Source organism: Rana temporaria, chromosome 1 (genome assembly GCF_905171775.1).
Source record: "Rana temporaria chromosome 1, aRanTem1.1, whole genome shotgun sequence".
NCBI classification, from domain to species: domain Eukaryota; kingdom Metazoa; phylum Chordata; class Amphibia; order Anura; family Ranidae; genus Rana; species Rana temporaria.
Window position 1 is genome coordinate 115,553,443 of NC_053489.1, and position 22,063 is coordinate 115,575,505.

General features: G+C 43.3%; 1 protein-coding gene across 1 annotated transcript in view; it reads right to left on the bottom strand.

The window, feature by feature from the left end:
- The window catches only part of CCNH (cyclin H), a 44,200-nt gene extending 22,443 nt beyond the window's left edge, over window positions 1-21,757 (bottom strand). The window contains exons 1-4 of the mRNA XM_040341836.1: window positions 21,500-21,757; window positions 10,030-10,152; window positions 5,202-5,275; window positions 2,023-2,233 (exon numbers count right to left, since the gene is read on the bottom strand). Of these exons, the coding sequence (XP_040197770.1) occupies window positions 2,023-2,233; window positions 5,202-5,275; window positions 10,030-10,152; window positions 21,500-21,616 (525 nt within the window). The 5' untranslated portion in view covers window positions 21,617-21,757. The remainder of the gene's footprint in view (window positions 1-2,022; window positions 2,234-5,201; window positions 5,276-10,029; window positions 10,153-21,499) is intronic.
- Window positions 21,758-22,063: the final 306 nt, after the last annotated feature.

Here is a 22,063-nt window from a genome sequence, read left to right on the forward strand (position 1 = left end):
TGAAGCTACATGATCAATCAACAGTTTATGCAAGTGAAAAACACAAGGTGCAGGTAGGACAGTTCATAATGCCTTTATTCAATGTTCCTCTAATAAGTGTACCTGTATAGTAAGGGGGGGGAGGGTTGGGGGGGAAACAAACAACCAACCACAACACATACTTACTAGTCCATGCAGTATAGTGTCACCTTCCTTGCAACCAAATCACTGCTCTGCTCCTGTGCTGCCATCTTTAAATATCCCATGTATGTATAGACATGCCTCTGGTTTCAGATACAGTATATGGGACTTGGCAAAGACTTGTGGCATGTCTCAGCACTTGCAGGACTTTACTAAAATCGTACTTATTTTATTTGAAGTCGTAAGACATTGACACGCGAGGGGGCAAGGAGCCCCCCCCATTATAATTTTAATGGTCTATGCTAAACTAAAGCTAAAACATGGAACAAACAGGATTCTTGTGATCCTAGAGCAGTTTGCTGCTGCCTTCTTTATGATTCACAATTATCCAAATAAAATGTTTTGTGTCACAATTAAATCAATGATTTATTACAATGTCATTTTTACTTCAATTTCTAGCTTTTGCCATGCTAGTTAGAGGTATAACAAGATTCTGCTCTCACAGTACCTTTAAACCAATAAAGCAAAACGGAAACCTCCTATTCAAGCCAATAAACCTGCCATCTTAACCTCCATTTGATCTTCAGTTGTCATGGTGCTGCACACTTGATCAGTTATGACACCAGCAATTTGACGGCTTCACAGTTTGGTTGCAAGCACAAGCAACTGTCACAGTTATTCACAGCATGCCTTAAATGTAACGGTTTTGGGAAACTTGATGGGTTTAGTTCCACTTTTGGTACCCATCCAAAAGTCAATAGTGGTTGTAAACCTCAGACATGAAATATGAACAAAGCATATCCCTCTATAGCAGTGATGGCGAACCTTGGCACCCCAGATGTTTTGGAACTACATTTCCCATGGTGCTCAACTACACTGCAGAGTGCATGAGCATCATGGGAAATGTAGTTCCAAAACATCTGGAGTGCCAAGGCTCGCCATCACTGCTATAGTGTTTACTTGTCTCAATTCAGAGCATTAAGTGTAATTTCTGTCTGCTGCTTGTTCCTCTGCTATCAGCATGAATCACTTCTGACAAGTTTTCCTGACACCAAAAAAATGGTGACAGGGGAGGGAACTCCAGCAGACTGACAGTCTCTGTTCTTGTGAGCTGTGTGAAGGGGGGGGGGGGTGCCACTTCCCTCCAATCAGCTTTCAGAGTTCTGCTCACTGAGCTCTGCAGTGAAGAATTGCAACTCTCCAACAAGCTTTATTAATTCATCACTTTGAACGGCTGTAGAGAAGAGAAGACTACAGATAGGCAGGTACAACTTATGTAGGAGGATTGGTTTCATCTCTGCATCACCTTAGGCAAGTCACTTCACTGGGTATATATGTGAGGGTTTACAATTACATTCATTTAGAGCCCTTTTACACTAGGGCGCTTCCACAATGCCGATAAAACGCTGAGCGCTTTTGCAGCGCTCTTCAGGCATTTGCAGTGCACTTTTTAAAGGACACGTGACTCAAAAACCACTACAAAAACCATTGAGGCAAGTTTCAGGGGGTATTTTTGAGGCACATTTTTTAGCGCTGCAAAGATTGCTGCATGCCAGATTTTTTACTTTTTACCACACAACCAGAGCACTGCCCATTGTGAAAGCAATCATGGAAAGCATTTTTCGTGAGCTTTTTGGGCGTTTTTTTTTTACGCCAAAGCGCTTGAAAAACTGAGTGTGAAAGGGGTCTTAAAGTGGGCATTTAGCTGTTGTTATGTGTTACTGATGCTGACCATTAGATGCCAGTCATCAATATGCTTGTCAGTTTTGTTAAAAAAGCCCAGACCTGACCATAAAAGTGTTTGTTTGATTTTCAGACATCTCAAGATCCATTTTCCTTTCACTCAAGTTTATAACTTACAACATAACAGTTTAAGATAGAGGAATATTGCTCTCATAGTACCTTTAAATCAATTAAATACCCTTCAAAAGGTCGGTAAGGGTTGTGTACTATTAGGTGGAAGTTCAGCTGTTGGATGAGCAGTAGTTCATATTCCAGAATCTGTTCTAGAATCTTCTCCTGGGTTGCAGGGCTTTCTGGAAGGTTACCAACAAACTGGACGCTGGATACATTAAATTCATCTACTTTACAAGCCAAGAATGCACACGTCAGCCTTAAAGATAAAAACAAAAAAAAAACATGGAGACACTAACAGTAATACCAAAAAATTGCTGTGCTGTTTTAAGAGAGAGGGCTGGAAAAATAAAGGAATGGTGTAAGTTTCAATGTACCTTGCCCTCCGATTCCTGCTGTATTGAATTGTAACTGTACTGTCTGCCCCCATGTTGTAAAGTGCTGAGAAAGATATTGGTGCTATATAAATTCTGTATTATAACAACAATGGTGCGTCATAGTGACAACAAGCATTTCCTTTCAACTTTTAATGTGCTGCATTGGTTACCGATTGGATCCACCGCTGTCACACCTAGTGCACTGCATTAGGATCAGTGAAGCCACTCATCACAGCTATGGATGATTAGCAAAGCAGTGGGGTTTAAATTACCAGCTCCAGGAATATTCATTTCCACTCATGCAGAACAGAAGAAGTTGAAGTGTTTGTTTTGTTTGTTTGTTTTTTTAAGGTTGAAAATTGAGCTCCCGTTTCCTTATAGCAGGTTAAACAGCACAGTGCTTGCACTGTATAACCTGCCCCTCTGGAAACTGTAAAAAACCTGGCTGATCCTGACGGTTTTTATCCTCCCCCATGTAAACAGATCACGGTTTATAATGGCTGCTGAACCCTGACACCATGGTCAGTTTACGTGCCTCCATCATCCACTCTTCTCCCCTCCCTGCCTGTCAGGTTGGTAGTCTGTGTCTCTGTCTTCGCCCCCTCCACTGCTGTAACAAAACTACTATTTATAAAAATAAAAAAAAAGCCATTTAAGCTGCCATCCTCCTGCACTGTAAAAGTGTTTGTTAGAAATAAGGACACTCTGATATTCCGATACAAGGATACAGCGGGAGGGGCAATCGGCCAGCTCCGCGGTCACATGACTACCGGCTGACATCAGAGGGAGAGCTTGGCTCCTCTTGCTGTAGCCCTGGATCAGAAGACTGGGAGTCTTCAAATAGTTATTTAGAGGCATCGATTCTAACAAACACTTACACAATGCAGGAGGGTGGCAGCTTAAAATAGTGGGGCTGGCAGCAAAGCATAATTTAGGTTTACAAACCCTTTAAAGTATATTACGTTTTGAAAGGGATTGTAAAGTTGCTATATATATACACACACACACACACACACACACACACACCTGTCCTGTGTAGTGGTCCTGTCGAGTGCCCCCACAGCAATCAGCTTTCTATGGGGGCACCAGAGCTGAGGCTTCGGTTTGGCCCACCCCCACTCCTTCCTGATTGGCCAACTGACTTTGATTGACAGCAGTGGGATCCAATGGTGCCACTGCTGTTTCTGTCTCAGCCAATGAGGAGGGAGAGTCCCGGTAAGCCGAGTCACTCATGTAGATCACTGGATGGAGTTAAGGCTCAGGTAAGTATTAGCAGGGTGGCTGCACACAGAAGGCTTTTATCTTCATGCATAAAATGCATGAAGATAAAAATAAAAAATTCTGCCTTTACAGCCCCTTTAAAGCGGAGGTCCACACATAAAGTGAACCTCCGCTTTTCTGAACCCCCCCCCCCTCTCTGGTGTCACATTTGGCACCTTTCAGGGGGAGGGGGGGTGCAGATACCTATGTAATACAGGTATTTGCACCCACTTCCAAGTATAGACTCTATATAGAGTCACGCCCCTCCCCCACCCGCTGTCTTCTGGGAAACACACTGGTCCCAGAAGACAGCGGGGACCAGTGAGGAAGTGCCACGCAACTTGCGCATGTGCAGTAGGGAACCGGGAAGTGAAGCCGCAGCGCTTCACTTCCAAATTCCCTCACTGAGGATGGCGGCGGGGGCAGCCGACATCACGAGCACCCTGGACAAGGTAACTGTCCATTTACTAAAAGTCAGCAGCTGCAGTATTTGTACCTGCTGGCTTTTAATTTTTATTTTTTAGGCAGACCTGCGCTTAAAAAAAAAATTCTAGTTGGCATCTTCGTCATGGTTTATTATTTGCCTGTGTTCCTGTTTAAGCTGGAGCTATGACTGCTGCCCCAGTCTCTTGTTTCAGTGTGGCTCCCTTCTCTTGCAGCACCCCATGGATTTACCTTTGAATGATGGTACTAGAGCCGTGTCTCCCTTTGCTCTGTGCATCAATAGAAACACACACCCTAATAGCTGCTTATGACAAGGCACTCCTCTGGTCCTCCCTTCTGCTAACTAACAACTTTTCTGTGAAGACCGGAAGTCCAAGAAGCAGAACTGAGCAGGAGCCAGAAACATTGACAGTTCTAAACTGGAAATGCTTGTGTAAAAACTTTAAACAAAAATAGTTAACTGGAGAAAGTCTAATTTATTGGGGTCAATGTGTTGAAAAAAATAAATAAGAAAATGCTGAAGATCTAATACTATGTTAACATCCACATACTTAAAGGTCCCCATACAACAACATATAGCTCTCGATCGACAGCCTTTTAGAAATGGCCAACCCTGGCTTTCATGGCACAGAGTCATATGACCAAGTGCACAGACATTGGTCATGTGATCTCAGCTAACGGGGAGGATTATTGTTCATGCCAGCTGCTGACTGGCCACTACATCAGATTTAGCTCCAATCCCCAAAGCTATTCAAGTTGAAATCATGGGATTAATGCCCAAGTATTTTGTCATGGAACTGTCATGCCATGAAACGGTGGTTTGAAATTAGGTACTACTTAGCATCTTTTTCTTTTTTTAAAAAACAATTTAAAGGGGACAAGATAATTAGGATAGAGAGAAGGAGCAATTTAGGTGTAAATGATTCTGACAATCATACAATGTATTAAATGCATGATCATCTTCAGAGGCCCCCAAAGGCTTAATTAGACTAAACATGGATTTTCATAGGATTCAACTTGGATTTCAGTTGCGACTACAGAGATAAGTCTAACAGCTTTCACACTCTCCTAGGAAAAACTTGTCTTCTTGAGGAAAGAGACATGCAACAAGTAGTAGCTACATGAACACTCGACACAAAGGCTTACATGATTATTCGTGGATGATGTTCCATAACTGAATTATTCAGGTAAAATCGTTTGAAATACATACAAGCTGTCCCCTGAAAGAAAATAAACAGCAAATAAAACAGGAAAGCAAAGAAAATGCAAAACCTTTGAGCACTTACATAGCTATACAACTTATAACTCGTTTAGATCACAAGAGGCCCAATTAATTATTATATAAGGCAAAAGGTTACTGGACCCAACAATTGTTATTTACAGCCACCTGTCTTAATTTCACCTCTCAGCAACGTTATACCTGAGTTAATTATGCACAAAATCAAGTCTGAAAATTAAAGAGGTGCTACACCCTTTAGTGATCCTAGAATATTATTTGACATGTTTTTCTAATTCTAAAGTTTATGTAATCCCTTACAACAAACCTACAAACTTTTTTGCTCCTTTTTTGGCCCATTTAACAGAATACTGCTTAAAAGTTTGTTCTATCTGAAAAGTGCAAATACATCTGTTCATCACACAGCAAAAATGCTGCTAAATCGCAATTTGAATAGAGCAGTGAGGAGTTGGAATTCTGTCACGTAATTTTTGCTCTGTGTCCCTGTTCAGGAGTCTAAGCATATATATATATATATATATATATAAATAAAAAAAAAACACACACACACACACACACACACCTTTTAAATATTCCTAAAAAAGGGATCAAAACACTTACAGCATAGTGTATGAAAGGGAGCTCATCATAAGGATAGGTTAGGAAGGTGATCCGGCATCAGGATGGTCCCAGTGTGTGAATATATATATAAGTCCCAGGGGTGAGCCCTCTTCTGGTCAGGCTGGGACTTGCTGCTACTGATCAGAAGCACCAAAGGAATAGCCGCACTGCCGGGATCAGCATGGCATGCAAGCCCCTGAGATTACATCAACGGGAGGAGACCAACAACCAGCGTGGACCGCAAACCTGTAATTAGGTTGCCATGTCCGACTCTCACTTTCATGTCCATCGTCATCTGACATTTGGAGTTTTCCCTCTCCTTTTGTCTTCTCATTTCGTAAATTTTTCCCCCGCTCTGTATGCATTTTTTGTATATTTATTTGTGTCACTCGTGCTCTCAGTGCTGGCACAGCACAATACCAGGTCTATACTTTCTGTTTTCAGCCCACAGCCTGCCTCCAGACTATAAGAAGCTATACCTTCTAATTATTGGCATTAAGAAGGGACCAATCAGTTATTCTGAAAAGCGCCCCGCCTTTATCACCTCACTTCTGGTTTGCGGTCCACACTGGTCGTTGGTTTCCTCCCACTGATGTCATCTGCGGAACTCGTGTTCCACGCTGCTCCAGGCAGGGCAGCTATTCTCTTGGTGCTTCCTTTAGGGATATTAAAACATTTTTTTTTTTTTTAATGCTGCACTTAGAGGTGCATTTTTTCTGTTTTGTTTAGGAGATTCACAAAATCTGATCACCAAATGTCACCAGGAATAAAAAGAAAAGTGAGAGTAAATTCAGAACAGGAATTGAACAGGAATGAAGGCAACTGTGAGGCCTCGTACACACGATAGGTTAAACAGAGGACAATGGACCATCAGTCTGATGGACCATCAGTCAGCTTCATCGATTAACCGATGACAACGGTCCATCAGACCGTTCTCATCGGATGGACTGATCGTGTGTACGCGGCTTAGGATGGAAACGGTCACGGATAGGATTTACCCAATGTAAAAAAAAAAAAAAAAAAAAAAAAAAAAAAAAAAAAATTGTCTTACGATTTATGCCCCATACACACGATCCAAAAATCGTACAAAAAATGTCGCTTTCGAAACGATCGTATAATAGTCGGATCGTTAGTACAGAGCTTTCGAGAGCCAAACAGGACAGTTCATCCGATATTATTCTATCGGACATGCACATAATGCCAGATCGTACGATTTTCATTTAATCAGTACAGCCGTTGTTCGTGACATGACATCACTTCCGATTTTTTATTTTGTCGTACGAAAATTTTCGTGACTTTAGTAAACTCAGATTCTAAGTGAGATTAGCATACAAAAAAAAAAAACGGACGATCATTCGTCCGATAATCAGATCGTGTGTGCCAGGCATAAGTCTACAGGCTGGGAAGTAAAAAAAATCTCCAGATGACAAAAATAAAACACTGACAGGTGTTTTACCCTTCTCTACTCAAATCAAAATGTACCGCCCCCAATTTTGGATAATCGGTAAATACCACATCATACAGTACACAGGCAAAGTATTCATAGACCCCTGGGGTATTGGCTCATAGCTTCAGGTAACTGGACAGTGGCAAACTTTTGAGGACACACACACACACACACACACACACTGGATGGGTCCCTTATAACCCAACCTCACTCCATAAGTCCTCAGTTTGTAAACAAGAAATGCAAAGTAATCAATAAATTGATTGAAGGATGACCTACAAACTGTACTTCAAATATGAAATTTACAGGCAAGTCAAAATTCCTCTTATCCTTATTGTACAGTGCAGGACAAAAAGTATTCATAAACCCTGAGACATCACCAAGCCATAAATGAGAAAGATGGGCAACAACCAAGCAAACAACACAGGTCAACAGACCCAACTTCAGACCGCAGCTGCAAGAACTTTACAGTTGAAAGCACCATCCACAGAAGACTGGACATCCATCTGCTAGAACTTTGAAAAAGTATAAACATAGGATAAGGTGGCAGCCTTACACGGCTGCGTTAGACAGGCCCAGTGCCGAAATGCCCAAAAAATTCCCACTAAATCTGGTGGAATTGGCTTGTAAAGGTGCCAAGCATTTGTAGAGTGTTAGCTCTAGCAATTAGAATTCTTATCCATTTTGTGATGGTGGACTTGAAAGCAAGGTGTCCCTTGCAAGGTTATGACAAGACAAATAGGGGATGCATCTGATAGAAGATATATATATCTTTAAAAAGGTAGACTCTAATGCAGGGGTCTTCAAACTACAGCCCTACAGTTGTTCAGGAACTACAATTCCCATCATGCCTAGTCATATCTGTGAATGTCAGAGTTTTACAATGCCTCATTGGATGTGTAGTTCCGCAACAGCTGGAGGGCCGTAGTTTGGGGATAACTGCTCTAATGGCTGCGACTACATCCAGGCAATGCAGAGAGATTTCCTTTGGATGCTTTGGAGTAGGGTGTAAGGATGGTAGAACAATTGAGGTGAAAGGATTATCTTGTCTTTGTGAAGTATGAGGAAAAGCTCAGTAAAACTACCAAAAATCTTTTAAGACCTGGGATTCAACAGTAGGATTGAACAGAGGGCCCAGATCTGGTCTATTGGAAAGGGGTCAGGGTTCATTTTCTAGACATCTGCGTAAAACCCTATACACCCTATAAGATTTTCTGCAGATTTCGGTCTTCAGATTTACCAATACCATATAATAGGAGGTCAAACCTTAAGAGTTTCAATTTGTATGCAATCAGGCAGGCCCTTGTACTACATGGTTTTGGTAAATCTAAAGACAAAAAATCTGCATAAAATCTAATAGTGTGAATGGGGTCTAAAGCCTCATACACACGATCGGACTTCAAACAAACTTTTCAGTGCATTTTTGTTCGAAGGGTGTTGGCTGTGAACTTGGTATGAAAACACGGCAGGACTTTTTCAGCAAACCTTACCAAAATCAAGTTTTTTAGCTCTTTACCGCCACCCTTTGGTCAACTTCTGTATTGTTGTCGGATCTTTTACATTGATTCTGAGCATGCGTGTTTGTACTTTGGACTTAAGTCCGATGGATTTCTTTACACACAGCAGGACTTAGCACCACAGGACTTTTGTTGCAGGAAAGTTTGTCTGTTTGCAGAGTGAACATTTGTCCGATGAAAACTGAAAAAGTTTGTCCGATGGAGCGTACACACGGTCAAATTTTTTGAAAAACCTGGTCATTTTGAAAAAAACCTGGTCATTTTGAAGTTTGTCAAAAAGTCCTATCATGCGTATGGGCCTTAAGTCTGTGTACCAGGTTCTTCTGGGCCAGTTTGGTGCAATGAGAATCACAAGTTTCTTCTCTTGCTCTTTTTAAGCAAACAAGGCAGAATTTACACTGAAGTGAAGGTATAGCTTAGCCTGAACGGAGACCCTGAATCCGGACGTGGGAAGCTGAAGTAGTCCATTTTCTAGTTGTCCACTCCTAGGATGTGGACCACAGAGACTGCTGGATAGTGAGTTTCCATTTGTGAGATTATTTGGTTTGCTTCTTTCAAGGCTGCATGACTCCTGGTGCCCCCTGGGTAGGGGATGCAAGCCACATCTGTGGCATTGTCTAATTGCAGTCTAGCTAGGTTGTCTACAGAGAAAAAGGTGTCAAGTGTTGCAGAGCCATCCAAACTGCTCTGAGATCCAGTATGTGGCTGGGGAGGTGACCAAGTTTCCTGGATTTTGGGGAATGGAAACAATCCTCCCAGCCCGGAGTCTAGAGTCCAAGGATAATGGGGATGTTATAACCCAAATTTGGCAATGGCCATATTTTAGAAATTACTTGCAACTGGGTGGGCAGGGCATTATGGGCAACTGAGAAACTAGTGCCTCTTCACACCCACTTAACTTTTCACTGACAGCACACAGAATTGGACACATTCAAAAGCTGCAATTGGATGGAATTGTGGCTATGGATCCACCCATGTGGAAAGCCAGCTGAAAAAAAAGTACAACTTTGTGTATAACCCTTCACTCTCTGGATGTATGCAATACGCCCAAAAAGATGAAGTGATTAAATAAACTGACAACATACAGCTGAATAAGAGTTTGCCTGTGCCTAGGGGTACAATTATAAGCATATATATTAAAAAAAAAACTAAGTTAATTTACTAAATACTTACCAAGACAGATTTAGGCATTGTGGGCTTAAAAGCATTGCAGAAATCCACCAACTTCTTCTCATAGTATTTGCAGATGATCCCCTCTTCATGAGTCTCCAAATTAAATATCTCACCCAAGTGTGCCTGTGAAAAAGACATTTTACATTTACATTTTGTTGATGACACAGTACACTTTTGCAAAACATTACATGTATGTTACAATACACAAAGGATTAAACAATACAATGTGCAATAATGCCAACTGACATTTCCTCTAAAGTTTTTCTTCATTCATGCCCAACATAGACATATACTGTATAGCGCCCTCAGTCAACAAACAAAGCAAAAGAACAAAGTCCTAAGTGCAAAGTCAGTGACCTATTGTAACCAATCTGAATTGCTGTTTCTGAAGTGGATTCTGATTGGTTGCTATAGGTTTAGCACTTTAGAATGACACTTTAACCGGTTCCGGACCGCCGCCTGTACATATACGTCGGCAGAATGGCACGTACAGGCACATTGGCGTACCTGTACGTCCCTGCCTAGACGCCGGTCGGGGGTCCGATTGGACCCCCCCCGGTACATGCGGCGGTTCGGTAGGCTCCAGAAGCGATCCGTGATGAGGGGGCGGCTGTCCGTTTTCAGCTCCCCCTCTGCGATCCCTCTGAGCCAATGACTGAACTCCCCCCTCCTCCTTTAGTGTAAACACAGGAAGAGGGAAGTGTGTGTTCTCTCCTCGTGGTGGTCATATCGACCACCGCTGCGGAGAGAAGACATCACAATCGTAAGTTGCACCTAACAGCACACTGACACCTGTCCATTAGGCACATTTAACCCCCTTTTAACCCCTTCAGTCACCGCCGATCGCCCCCCCCCCCCCCCCCAGTCTCCTGTAACATTGACACTGATTGCAGGGATCATTTATTTTCTGATTTCTGCATTTAGTGTCAGTGTTACAGAAAAAAAAGTGTCAGGGCAGTTAGTTTTAGCCCCCTTTAGGTCCAGGGTAGCCCCCTACCCCCCCCTAATAAAGGTTTAACCCCTTGATCACCGCCCTAGTTAACCCTTTCACCCCCTATTGCCAGTGTCACTAAGCGATCGATTTTCTGATCGCTGTATTAGTGTCACTGTTGCCGCTAGGCAGTTAGCTTTTTTTGAGGTTCCCCGCCAAGTTCTATAGCGTTAGGTACCCCCATAAATAAAGTTTTTAACCCGATTGCCCCCTAGTTAACCCTTTCACCAGTGATCACCGTATAAGTGTTACGGTTGACGCTGGTTAGTTAGTTTGCTGTTTATAGCATCAGGGCACCCGCCGTATATAACCCAATAAAGGTTTAACCCCCTGATCGCCCGGCGGGTGATATAAATTAAATTTTAGCGTCAGTCAGGGTCTGCGTCGCCCCAGGCAGTGTTAGGTTAGTGCCAGTACCGCTTACACCCACTCGCAAAGCATACACCCCCCTTAGTGGTATAGTATCTGAACGGATCGATACCTGATCTGATCAGATCTATACTAGCGTACCCAGCAGTTTAGGGTACCCAAAAACGCATTGTTAGCGGAATCAGCCCAGATACCCGCTAGCACCTGCGTTTTCCCCCTCTGCCCAACCCACCCAAGTGCAGTATCAATCGATCACTGTCACTTCAAAAACACAACACACAACTGCAGCGTTCGTAGAGACAGGCCTGATCCCTGCGATCGCTAACAGTTTTTTTGGAAGCGTTTTCTACATTTTCCTTTCTATAGTCAGGTGCTTTTTTTTACCTGTGAATCATCACCAGTGTACCACTAAATTTAAAACCCAAAATGGCAAAGCGAATGTACAGTGGTGAAGAGGCCGTCAGGATTCTGTGCATGTCAGATAGTGAAGAAGAGGAGGTCACGTATCTGACAGAATCTGGCTCAGAATACGATCCTGTTTACGACAGCGGCTCCATGTCAGATAGCTCGGACGACGGAGTAGTGGTCCCTGCTAAGGCCAGGCGTACCCGACCCCGTTCTGATGTTGTTGAGCAGCAAGTAACGCAGGACCCTTGTATGGAGCAGAGAGCCAGTACTAGCGCCGCCATTCCTTCTGGTGGATTGGCAAGCACCAGCGGCCTAGTACACCCTGGTCGTTCATCGAGCACTGCAGTATCACGTGGTAACATAGCGAGTCCCATAAGTGCAGTTCAAGCTGGCGAGGTGGCAAGCACAAGTAGTGTCCCGCTGCCACCAAGAAGAAGACAGAGACAGGCCCGTCGTGCCCATAGTGCCCTTCCTGCAGAATTTGCCTATCCTGATTGGGTCCCCACCACTTCTGCAGCACCCGTACTTCCCCCATTCACTGGCCAACCCGGTATTCAGGTGGATACAGCGAATTTTATGGCACTTGATTTTTATTCGCTGTTTTTCACGGAAGATCTCTTTAGATCTATTGTGGACCAGAGTAATTTATATGCTGGTACCTACATCGCCGCTAACCCCCAGTCTCTCCTTGCCAAAGAATGGAAACCTCTTGAGGTTTCCGAATTTAAAACCTTTCTGGGCCTTACCCTCAACATGGGCATACACCAATTTCCGGAGTTGCGGATGTATTGGTCCACACATCCCATCGACCATATGCTGTGTTCTCTGCTCACATGGCCAGGAAACGATACGAGGCGATCCTGCGGTTTCTGCATTTCAGTGACAATGCACTTTGTCGTCCACGTGGAGACCCTGAATTTGACCGGCTCTACAAAATTCGGCCCCTCATAAATCATTTCAACGAACGTTTTGCAGCCTTGTTTAATCCCCAGCAGGTTGTATGCGTTGATGAGTCCCTGATGAAATTTTCTGGCCGCTTGTCTTTCAAGCAGTACCTTCCCAACAAGCGTGCCAGATACGGGGTCAAGCTCTGTGACAGGGCCACAGGCTACACATGGAGCTTTAGGGTTTATGAGGGCAAAGATAGTGAGGTAGAGCCGGAAGGATGCCCAGATTACATGGGGAGCGCTGGCAAGATCGTGTGGGACTTGGTGTCACCCTTATTCGGAAAGGGGTACCACTTATACGTGGACAATTATTACAGCAGCGTGCCACTTTTTAGTCACCTGTTCGATCATCAGATTGGAGCATGTGGCACCGTGCGACCTAATCGCCGGGGCTTCCCCCAGAGGCTTGTAGATTCCCGTCTTAGCCTGGGGGCGAGAGCCTGCTTCAGAAGTAATAATTTGCTCGCTGTGAAGTGGCGGGACAATAAGAATGTTTTCGTTCTTACCACCCCTTCACGCAGACACGACAGTACAAATTCGTACGGCGACTGGTGTTGTGGAGAAACCCCTCTGTATCCACGAATATAACCAAAACATGGGAGGGGTGGACCTCAACGACCAGTTGATGGCGCCGTATCATATTGTCCGTAAGACGAGACGCTGGTACAAAAAAGTGTCTCTACATTTATTTCAATTGGCTCTACTGAATGCTCACGTCTTATACAGAGCTTCAGGACAGAATGGATCCTTTCTTGCATTCCAGAAGGAGATCATCACAGAACTCCTGTATCCAGGCGGTACTGTACCTCACCATCCCCAACCAAATGCAGTAAGCCGACTGCATGAGAGGCATTTTTCGTATGCCCTCGAGAGTACCCCTACCCAACGAGCCCCCCAAAGAAAATGTTGTGTCTGTAGAAAGCGCGGATTTAGGCGTGACACCCGTTATTTTTGTCCCCGCTGTCCTGACAATCCTGGTCTTTGTATTGGGGAATGTTTTGAACGCTTCCACACACGAGTTAATTATTAGTGTAGGGTAAAACATTACACAGGCTAAGTACACTTACACAGGGTCTCCCAAGATGCCATCGCATTTTGAGAGACCCAAACCTGGAACCGAAAAGTTGAACAGTTACAAAAAAAAGTGTTAAAAAGGAAAAAATAAAAAACAAAAAAATAGTTGACGTTTTATTGTTCTCTCCCTCTCTATTCTCTCTCTATTGTTCTGCTCTTTTTTACTGTATTCTATTCTGCAAAGTTTTATTGTTGTTGTGTTTTTTCATGCTTGCTTTTCAGGTATGTAATTTACTTTACTGTTTTCAGGTACGCCATTCAGCTGTTGCGCGGACTTATTTATCTTGACAGCAACAGCGTTTGCTCCCACGATATATAAAGCCGCGACTCCAGTGCTGTAGGAGGTGATTTCACCAGCACAGTTAAAAAAAAGAGCATATATGCCGAAGCATTGGGGCAGCAGGGGCGGAGGAGCGATTTTGCTCCTAATGCCGCGTACATACGGTTGACATTCCTACGGATGCTTTCCCGTGGAAAAGTCTGACCATGTGTACACGGCATAGAAAAGTCCGACCGTGTGTACGCGGCATAGAAAAGACCGACCGTACGCGGCATAACTTTTTTGCGGGAGGATGCCCCCATGCTTCGGCATATATATATATTAGGCACAGGTTGCGTTAAAAAATGTTTTATTTTTTACTATGTTTTTTTTATAGGTATTTGCTTTGCAGGTATGGTATGATCTTACTGTTATACTGGAATGTTACTTTGTTTTAATGTTAACCATCATTTGCTTAGCAGGTACGCCATTCAGTTGCAGTGCGGATTTATTTAGCGTGACAGCAACAGCGTTTGCTCCCACGATATATAAAGCCGCGACTCCAATGCTGTATGAGGTGATTTCACCACCACAGTTCAAAAAAGAGCATATATGCCGAAGCATAGGGGCATTAGGGGCGGAGGAGCGATTTTGCTCCTAATGCCGCGTACATACGGTTGACATTCCTACGGAGGCTTTCCCGTGGAAAAGTCTGACCATGTGTACACGGCATAGAAAATTCCGACCGTACGCGGCATAACTTTTTTGCGGGAGGATGCCCCCATGCTTCGGCATATATAAATGGTGCATGTATGCCCATCATTAGAAGTGGGTGGATGAAGGGAGGTATTCTAATGGTGGGCATACCCACCAATCAATCTTTTTTTCGTTCAGCCAACAGGCTGCATGAAAAAAAAAAAAAGATTACAATACATGTCCAACAAGAACCATCAACGTACTGGTATGTTGCTGGACTTTGAATGGTTATACCAGAATGATGCCTGCGGGTTTAGGCATCATCTTGGTATCATTCTTTTCAGCCAGCGGTCGGCTTTCATGTAAAAGCAGTCCTAGCGGCTAATTAGCCTCTAGACTGCTTCTACATTCAGTGGGAGGGAATGTCCCCCCCCCCCGGATATAAACGGCGCCATTGAGAATATGGGAAAGCATTTTATCACACCGATCTTGGTGTGGTCAGATGCTTTGAGGGCAGAGGAAAGATCTAGGGTCTAATAGACCCCATTTAAAAAAAAAAAAAAAAAAAAAAAAAAAAAGTACCTGTCACTAACTATTGCTATCATAAGGGATATTTACATTCCCTGAGATAACAATAAAAATGGTAAAAAAAAAAAAAAAATGGAAGGAACAGTTAACAAATAAAATAAAAAAAGCGAAATAAATATATATAAAAAAAAAAAAAAAAGCATCCCTGTCCCCCCCTGCTCTTGCGCAAAGGCGAACGCAAGCGTCGGTCTGGAGTCATATGTAAACAGCAATTGCACCATGCATGTGAGGTATCACCGTGAAGGGCAGATCGAGGGCAGTCATTTTAGCAGTAGACCTACTCTGTAAATCTAATGTGGTAACCTGTAAAGGCTTTTAAAGGCTTTTAAAAATGTATGTAGTTTGTCGTCACTGCGCGTTTGTGCGCAATTTTAAAGTATGTCGTGTTTGGTATCCATGTACTCGGCCTAAGATCATAATTTGTATTTCATCAATAATTTGGGCAATATAGTGTGTTTTAGTGCTTTAAAATAAAAAAAAGTGTATTTTTTCCCCAAAAAATGCGTTTGAAAAAACGCTGCGCAAATACTGTGTGGAAAATTTTTTTGCAACACCCACCATTTTAATCTGTAGGGCCTTTGCTTTAAAAAAAATATATAATGTTTGGGGGTTCAACTTAACTTTCTTGCAAAAAAATAATAGGTTTTTATGTAAACAAACAGTGTCAGAAAGGGCTTTTTCTTCAAGTGGTTAGAAGAGTGGGTGATATGTGACATAAGCTTCTAAATTGTTGTGCATAAAATGCCAGGACAATTCAAAACCCCCCCAAATGACCCCATTTTGGAAAGTAGACACCCCAAGCTATTTGCTGAGAGGCATCTCAAGTCAAGTCCATGGAATATTTTAGATTTTGACCCAAGTTGCGGGAAATATAAATATATATATATATATATATATATATATATATATATATATATATTTTTTTTTTGCGCAAAGTTGTCAATAAATGATATATTGCTCAAACATGCCATGGGCATATGTGGAATTACACCCCAAAATACATTCTGTTGCTTCTCCTGAGTACGGGGATACCACATGTGTGAGACTTTTTGGGAGCCTAGCCGCATACGGGACCCCGAAAACCAAGCACCGCCTTCAGCATTTCTAAGGGCGCAAATTTTTGATTTCACTCCTCACTACTTATCACAGTTTCGAAGGCCATAAAATGCCAAAATAGCACAAACCCCCCCCCCCAAATGACCCCATTTTGGAAAGTAGACACCCCAATCTATTTGCTGAGAGGCATGTTGAGTCCATGGAATATTTTTTTTTTGCCCCAAGTGATTGAATCATGACCAAAAAAAATAAAAATAAAAAAAATGTACAAAACATTGTCACTAAATGATATATTTCTCACACATGCCACGGTTATATGTGGAATTGCACCCCAAAATACATTCTGCTGCTTCTCCTGAGTACGGGGATACCACATGTGTGGGACTTTTTGGGAGCCTAGCCGCGTATGAGACCCCGAAAACCAAGCACCGCCTTCAGGATTTCTAAGGACATAAATTTTTGATTTCACTCACACAAATCTTGAAGGCAGTGCTTGGTTTTCGGGGCCCCGTACGCGGCTAGGCTCCCAAAAAGTCCCACACATGTGGTATCCCCGTACTCCGGAGGAGCAGCAGAATGTATTTTGGGGTGCAATTCCACATATAACCGTGGCATGTGTCATTTAGTGACAACGTTTTGTAATTTTTTTTTTTTGGTCATTATTCAGTGACTTGGGGCAAAACAATTTAATATTCCATGGACTCAACATCCCTCTCAGCAAATAGCTTGGGGTGTCTACTTTCCAAAATGGGGTCATTTGGGGGGGGTTTTGTGCTGTTTTGGCATTTTATGGCCTTCGAAACTGTGATAGGTAGTGAGGAGTGAAATCAAAAATTTATGCCCTTAGAAATCTTGAAGGCGGTGCTTTGTTTTCGGGGCCCCGTATGCGGCTAGGCTCACAAAAAGTCCCACACATGTGGTATCCCCGTACTCAGGAGAAGCAGCAGAATGTATTTTGGGGTGCAATTCCACATATAACTATGGCATGTGCGAGAAATATATCATTTAGTGACAACTTTGTGCAAAAAAAAAATCAGTTTGTCATATTCCCGCAACTTGTGTCAAAATATAAAATATTCCATGGACTCGACATGCCTCTCAGCAAATAGATTGGGGTGTCTACTTTCCAAAATGGGGTCATTTGTTTTTGTTTTTTGCTATTTTGGCATTTTATGGCCTTCGAAACCTTGATAGGTAGTGAGGAGTGAAATCAAAAATTTGTGCCCTTAGAAATGCTGAAGGTGGTGCTTGGTTTTTGGGGCCCCGTATGCGGCTAGGCTCCAAAAAAGTCCCACACATGTGGTATCCCCGTACTCAGGAGAAGCAGCAGAATGTATTTTGGGGTGCAATTCCACATATAACCATGGCATGTGTGAGCAATATATCATTTAGTGACAACTTTTTGTAAACATATTTTTTTTTTTTTTCGTCATTATTCAATCACTTGGGACAAAAAAAAAAATATTCAATGGACTCAACATGCCTCTCAGCAGTTTCCTTGGGGTGTCTACTTTCCAAAATGGGGTCATTTGGGGGGGTTTAGTACTTCCTTGCCATTTTTGCACCTCAAGAAATGAGATAGGCAGTCATAAAATAAAAGCTGTGTAAATTCCAGAAAATGTACCCTAGTTTGTAGACGCTATAACTTTTGCGAAAACCAATAAATATACGCTTATTGCGATTTTTTTTACTAAAGACATGTGGCTGAATACATTTTGGCCTAAATGTTTGACTAAAATTTAGTTTATTCGATATTTTTTACTTTTTGTTATAAGAAAAATCATTTTTTTTCAAAATTTACGGTCTTTTTGCGTTTATATCGCACAAAATAAAAATCGCACAGGCAACCAAATACCATCAAAAGAAAGCTCTATTTGTGGGAAGAAAAGGACGCAAGTTTCGTTTCGGTACAACATTGCATGACCGCACAATTACCAGTTAAAGCAGCGCATTGCCAAATTGTAAAAACACCTTGGGTCTTTGGACAGCGTATTGGTCCGGGGCTTAAGTGGTTAAAGAAGGCCAAAACCCAATCATTAAAACCTTATCTAAGCTTTAAAGGCCAAGTTCACATTTAAAGTGGTTGTACAAACACTTTTACCTACAGGTAAGCCTAGATTAAGGACTAACCTGTAGGTGCTCGAAATATCTACAATAATGAAGGGCACCAATGTCTACGGTGCATGCACCCTAGACAACGGCGCAGGCACACTAATAAAATGCTAGTATGCTATGCACTGGATGGACTTGTGTCTTTTTTTAGCCTGACTAACTATGCAAACTAGCTCATGATGCCTTTGTCTTGCAGGTGTTATGTTTTTATTTAAAAAGTGAGTTTACAACCACTTTAAAGTAGCATTAAAGCAAACCCCCCATTTAGGGTGGAGTAATCAGAGTTTATAACCCGTCAGATCCCCCCCCCCCCCACCACTGAGGGATTTGAATGAATACAATTCAAAACAGCTGACTGGCCCACAGCTATCACATAGTATGGGGGGGGGGGGGTGTAGAACCACAGCACACTGTTACATGCAGGGGTATTGCTTAGCAACAGGTTACACTTTGAAGCGGAGTTCCACCCAAAAGTGGATCTTCCGCTTTAAGCACGCCTCGCCCCCTGACATGCCAAATTTGGGTGTCTGCGTCGGGAGGTCGAGAATCCCGGCTGTGTGTATGCTTCATCGCAGTGTTTCCCATAGGACAGGGGTCGACAATGTCTGGGCGCCAGGTCGCAATTGCAACAAGAAATTGTGACCAGGCGCCCGCTCCCGCCGGTAATTGAGGCCGCGGCTTTGCGGCCTCAATTACCGGCCACGGCGAGGGAGGTGGGGGCGCACGGAGGCACAGGATCCTGTGTCTCCGTGCGCCCCCACCTCGCGATCGCGGCGGGCCCGCGACGACCGGTAATTGAGGCCGCGGCCTTGTGAAGTTCCAACCTCTTCCTTCTGTGAGCTGGCGCCATCTGGTAGTGGCCGTTGGCATTACAAGTTAAACAGCAATTCTAATGTAATTTTTCACTGCCATCTCCTTCCCTCTAATTAGAACCCCCAAACATTATATATATTTTTTATTCTAACACCCTAGAGCAGGGATCCTCAAACTACGGCCCTCCAGCTGTTGCAGAACTACACATCCCATAAGGCATTGTAAAACTCTGACATTCACAGACATGACTAGGCATGATGGGAATTGTAGTTCCTGAACAACTGGAGGGCCGTAGTTTGAAGACCCATGCCCTAGAGAATAAAATGGCGATCGTTGCAATACTTTCTGTAACGCCGTATTCGCGCAGCGGTCTTACAAGCGCACTTTTTTGGGGAAAAAATACACTTTTTTAAATAAAAAAAATACAACAGTAAAGTTATCCCAATTTTTTTTTAATTGTGAAAGATAATGTTACGCCGAGTAAAATGATACCCAACATGTCACGCTTCAAAATTGCATCCGCTTGTGGAATGCCGACAAACTTTTACCCTTTAAAATCTCCATAGGCGAGGTTTAAAAAAATTCTACAGGTTGCATGTTTTGAGTTACAGGGGAGGTCTAGAATTATTTCTCTCGCTCTAACGATCGCGGCGATACCTCACATGTATGGTTTGAATACCGTTTACATATGCGGTCGCTGCTCACGTATGTGTTCGCTTCTGCGCGCAAGCTCGTCGGGACGGGGCGCGTTTTCTGGCTCCTAACTTTTTTAGCTGGCTCCTAGATTCCAAGCAAATTTGTCAAACCCTGCCATAGGAAAACTGCCGTGTTAAAAATCACCGGGAATCCCGGCAGTTTTCCTGTCGGAAAAACTGCGATGGAGCATACACACACACACACACACACAGCCGGTTTTTCCAGCCAAAAGCTCTCATGGCAGTTTTCCCGACGGGAAAACCAGTCATGTGTACGAGGCTTCACTCTTTTATTTTCATACAGATAGAAGAGATATGGAGCTGCCGGATCGCTTCCACACAACCCAGTAACGCTGGTGTCCCACGCCTGCACTGTTTCCTGGGCTCTGTGTGCCCATTGGAAGACCCAGAACTGGCATAGGGGGTGCTACTGTGAAGAGGGGACATCCGTTTGTTGACCTTCACTTCCTGCTAATGATTCAGAAGTGACATCCAGGTCCTTGTATCACTTTTTCCTGGTAGTATGGATGGGACAGAAACAAATGGAACACGATCTAAAAATTCCAATAGTTCTATTGGAAGACAAGTGAGACATCAAGGATCTTTTTTACCCTGGATGTCTCATTAAAGAGAACCTGTCCCCCCAAAAACAAATGCATTACATAGGGGGACCTTTTGTCTTTTGATGAAAAGGTGTATGAAATGAAAAAGGTTACACTCAAGCACTTTAAAATCCAAAAAACAAACAAACACACACACACATGCTTGCCTTGTGCATGTAAACAATTGAATAATAAAAACAATAATAATCACACATTATATATATATATATATATATATATATATATAATAAAAAAACACAAATCGGTGTATAAGATCAATAATAAATATAACAATACAAATATAAATGCTCGTGTTGGGGGCACCTACACAAAATAAAAGTTACACATGTCGCTGCACACATCAGAGTGAGGGCAGTAATTCTAGGTCCCTTATACGCAGGTAACTCTGTAGGGGCGTTTAAAACATCACCTATGGAAGATATAGGGTACCAATGTATGTTGCCATTTCCCAGGTGCACACAATTTTAAGGTTTGCATGATCTCTAGGGCATCTGCTTTCAGGAAATATATAATCCAAATCAGGGGTAATCCGTAGAGACATGACACTTTAGAACACCTTCCAGGGGACAATAAAGGGGAAAGCATGCCTGGTTAGAAGAGATGAGCAGCCCTCACATGTAAGGAGTCCTATACGAGAGGTGTGCTCCTGTCCTCACACCCGATACTGCCTGTCATCTGTCCCATGACTTCTCTGCACCTTCCAGCTGATACTCCATGACAGTCCCTATACTGACAGTAGAAATGCCTCCAGGAGACCTCTGCGCTGCTAATATCCCATGTTATGTCTCATACCACACAGAAGTCAGCCTGGGGGCACTGAGTAGACACCCACCCCTTACCTGTCCTGTCCCTCGTATCCGGGCTCGATACAGACTATTGGCCTGTGTCCGGAGCCGCTGTGCTTCCTCCTGGTTGGGGAAAGTCCAGTGCTTCCTCTGGGTACTGTTATGGAACATCTTCCTCTCTCACACACCTAGCTGCTGGCGCGGCCAATATACGTCACCGAGATGTCAGACGGTGCAGAGCGCCACCACGTGGTCTTTGTCAGGAGCTGTGCAGTGTGAACCGGGGGATTGGTGCTTGTGTGAGGAGAGGGATAAGGTTCGCCAGGAGGCCATGTCCTCTCCTTCCCTAAAAACAGGGCTGGGGAAAACAGCGACATCATATCTGCAGGGCTGTGCGTGACAGAGGAGGGGAGAGCAGGAGGACATGTCTTCTCCATCCCTTCATACTAGGTGTATGGCAGAGGAGGGAAAGGATACACCAGGAGAACATGTCTTCTCCATCCCTTCATACTAGGTGTATGGCAGAGGAGGGATAGGATACACCAGGAGGACATGTCTTCTCCATCCCTTCATACTAGGTGTATGGCAGAGGAGGGATAGGATACACCAGGAGGACAT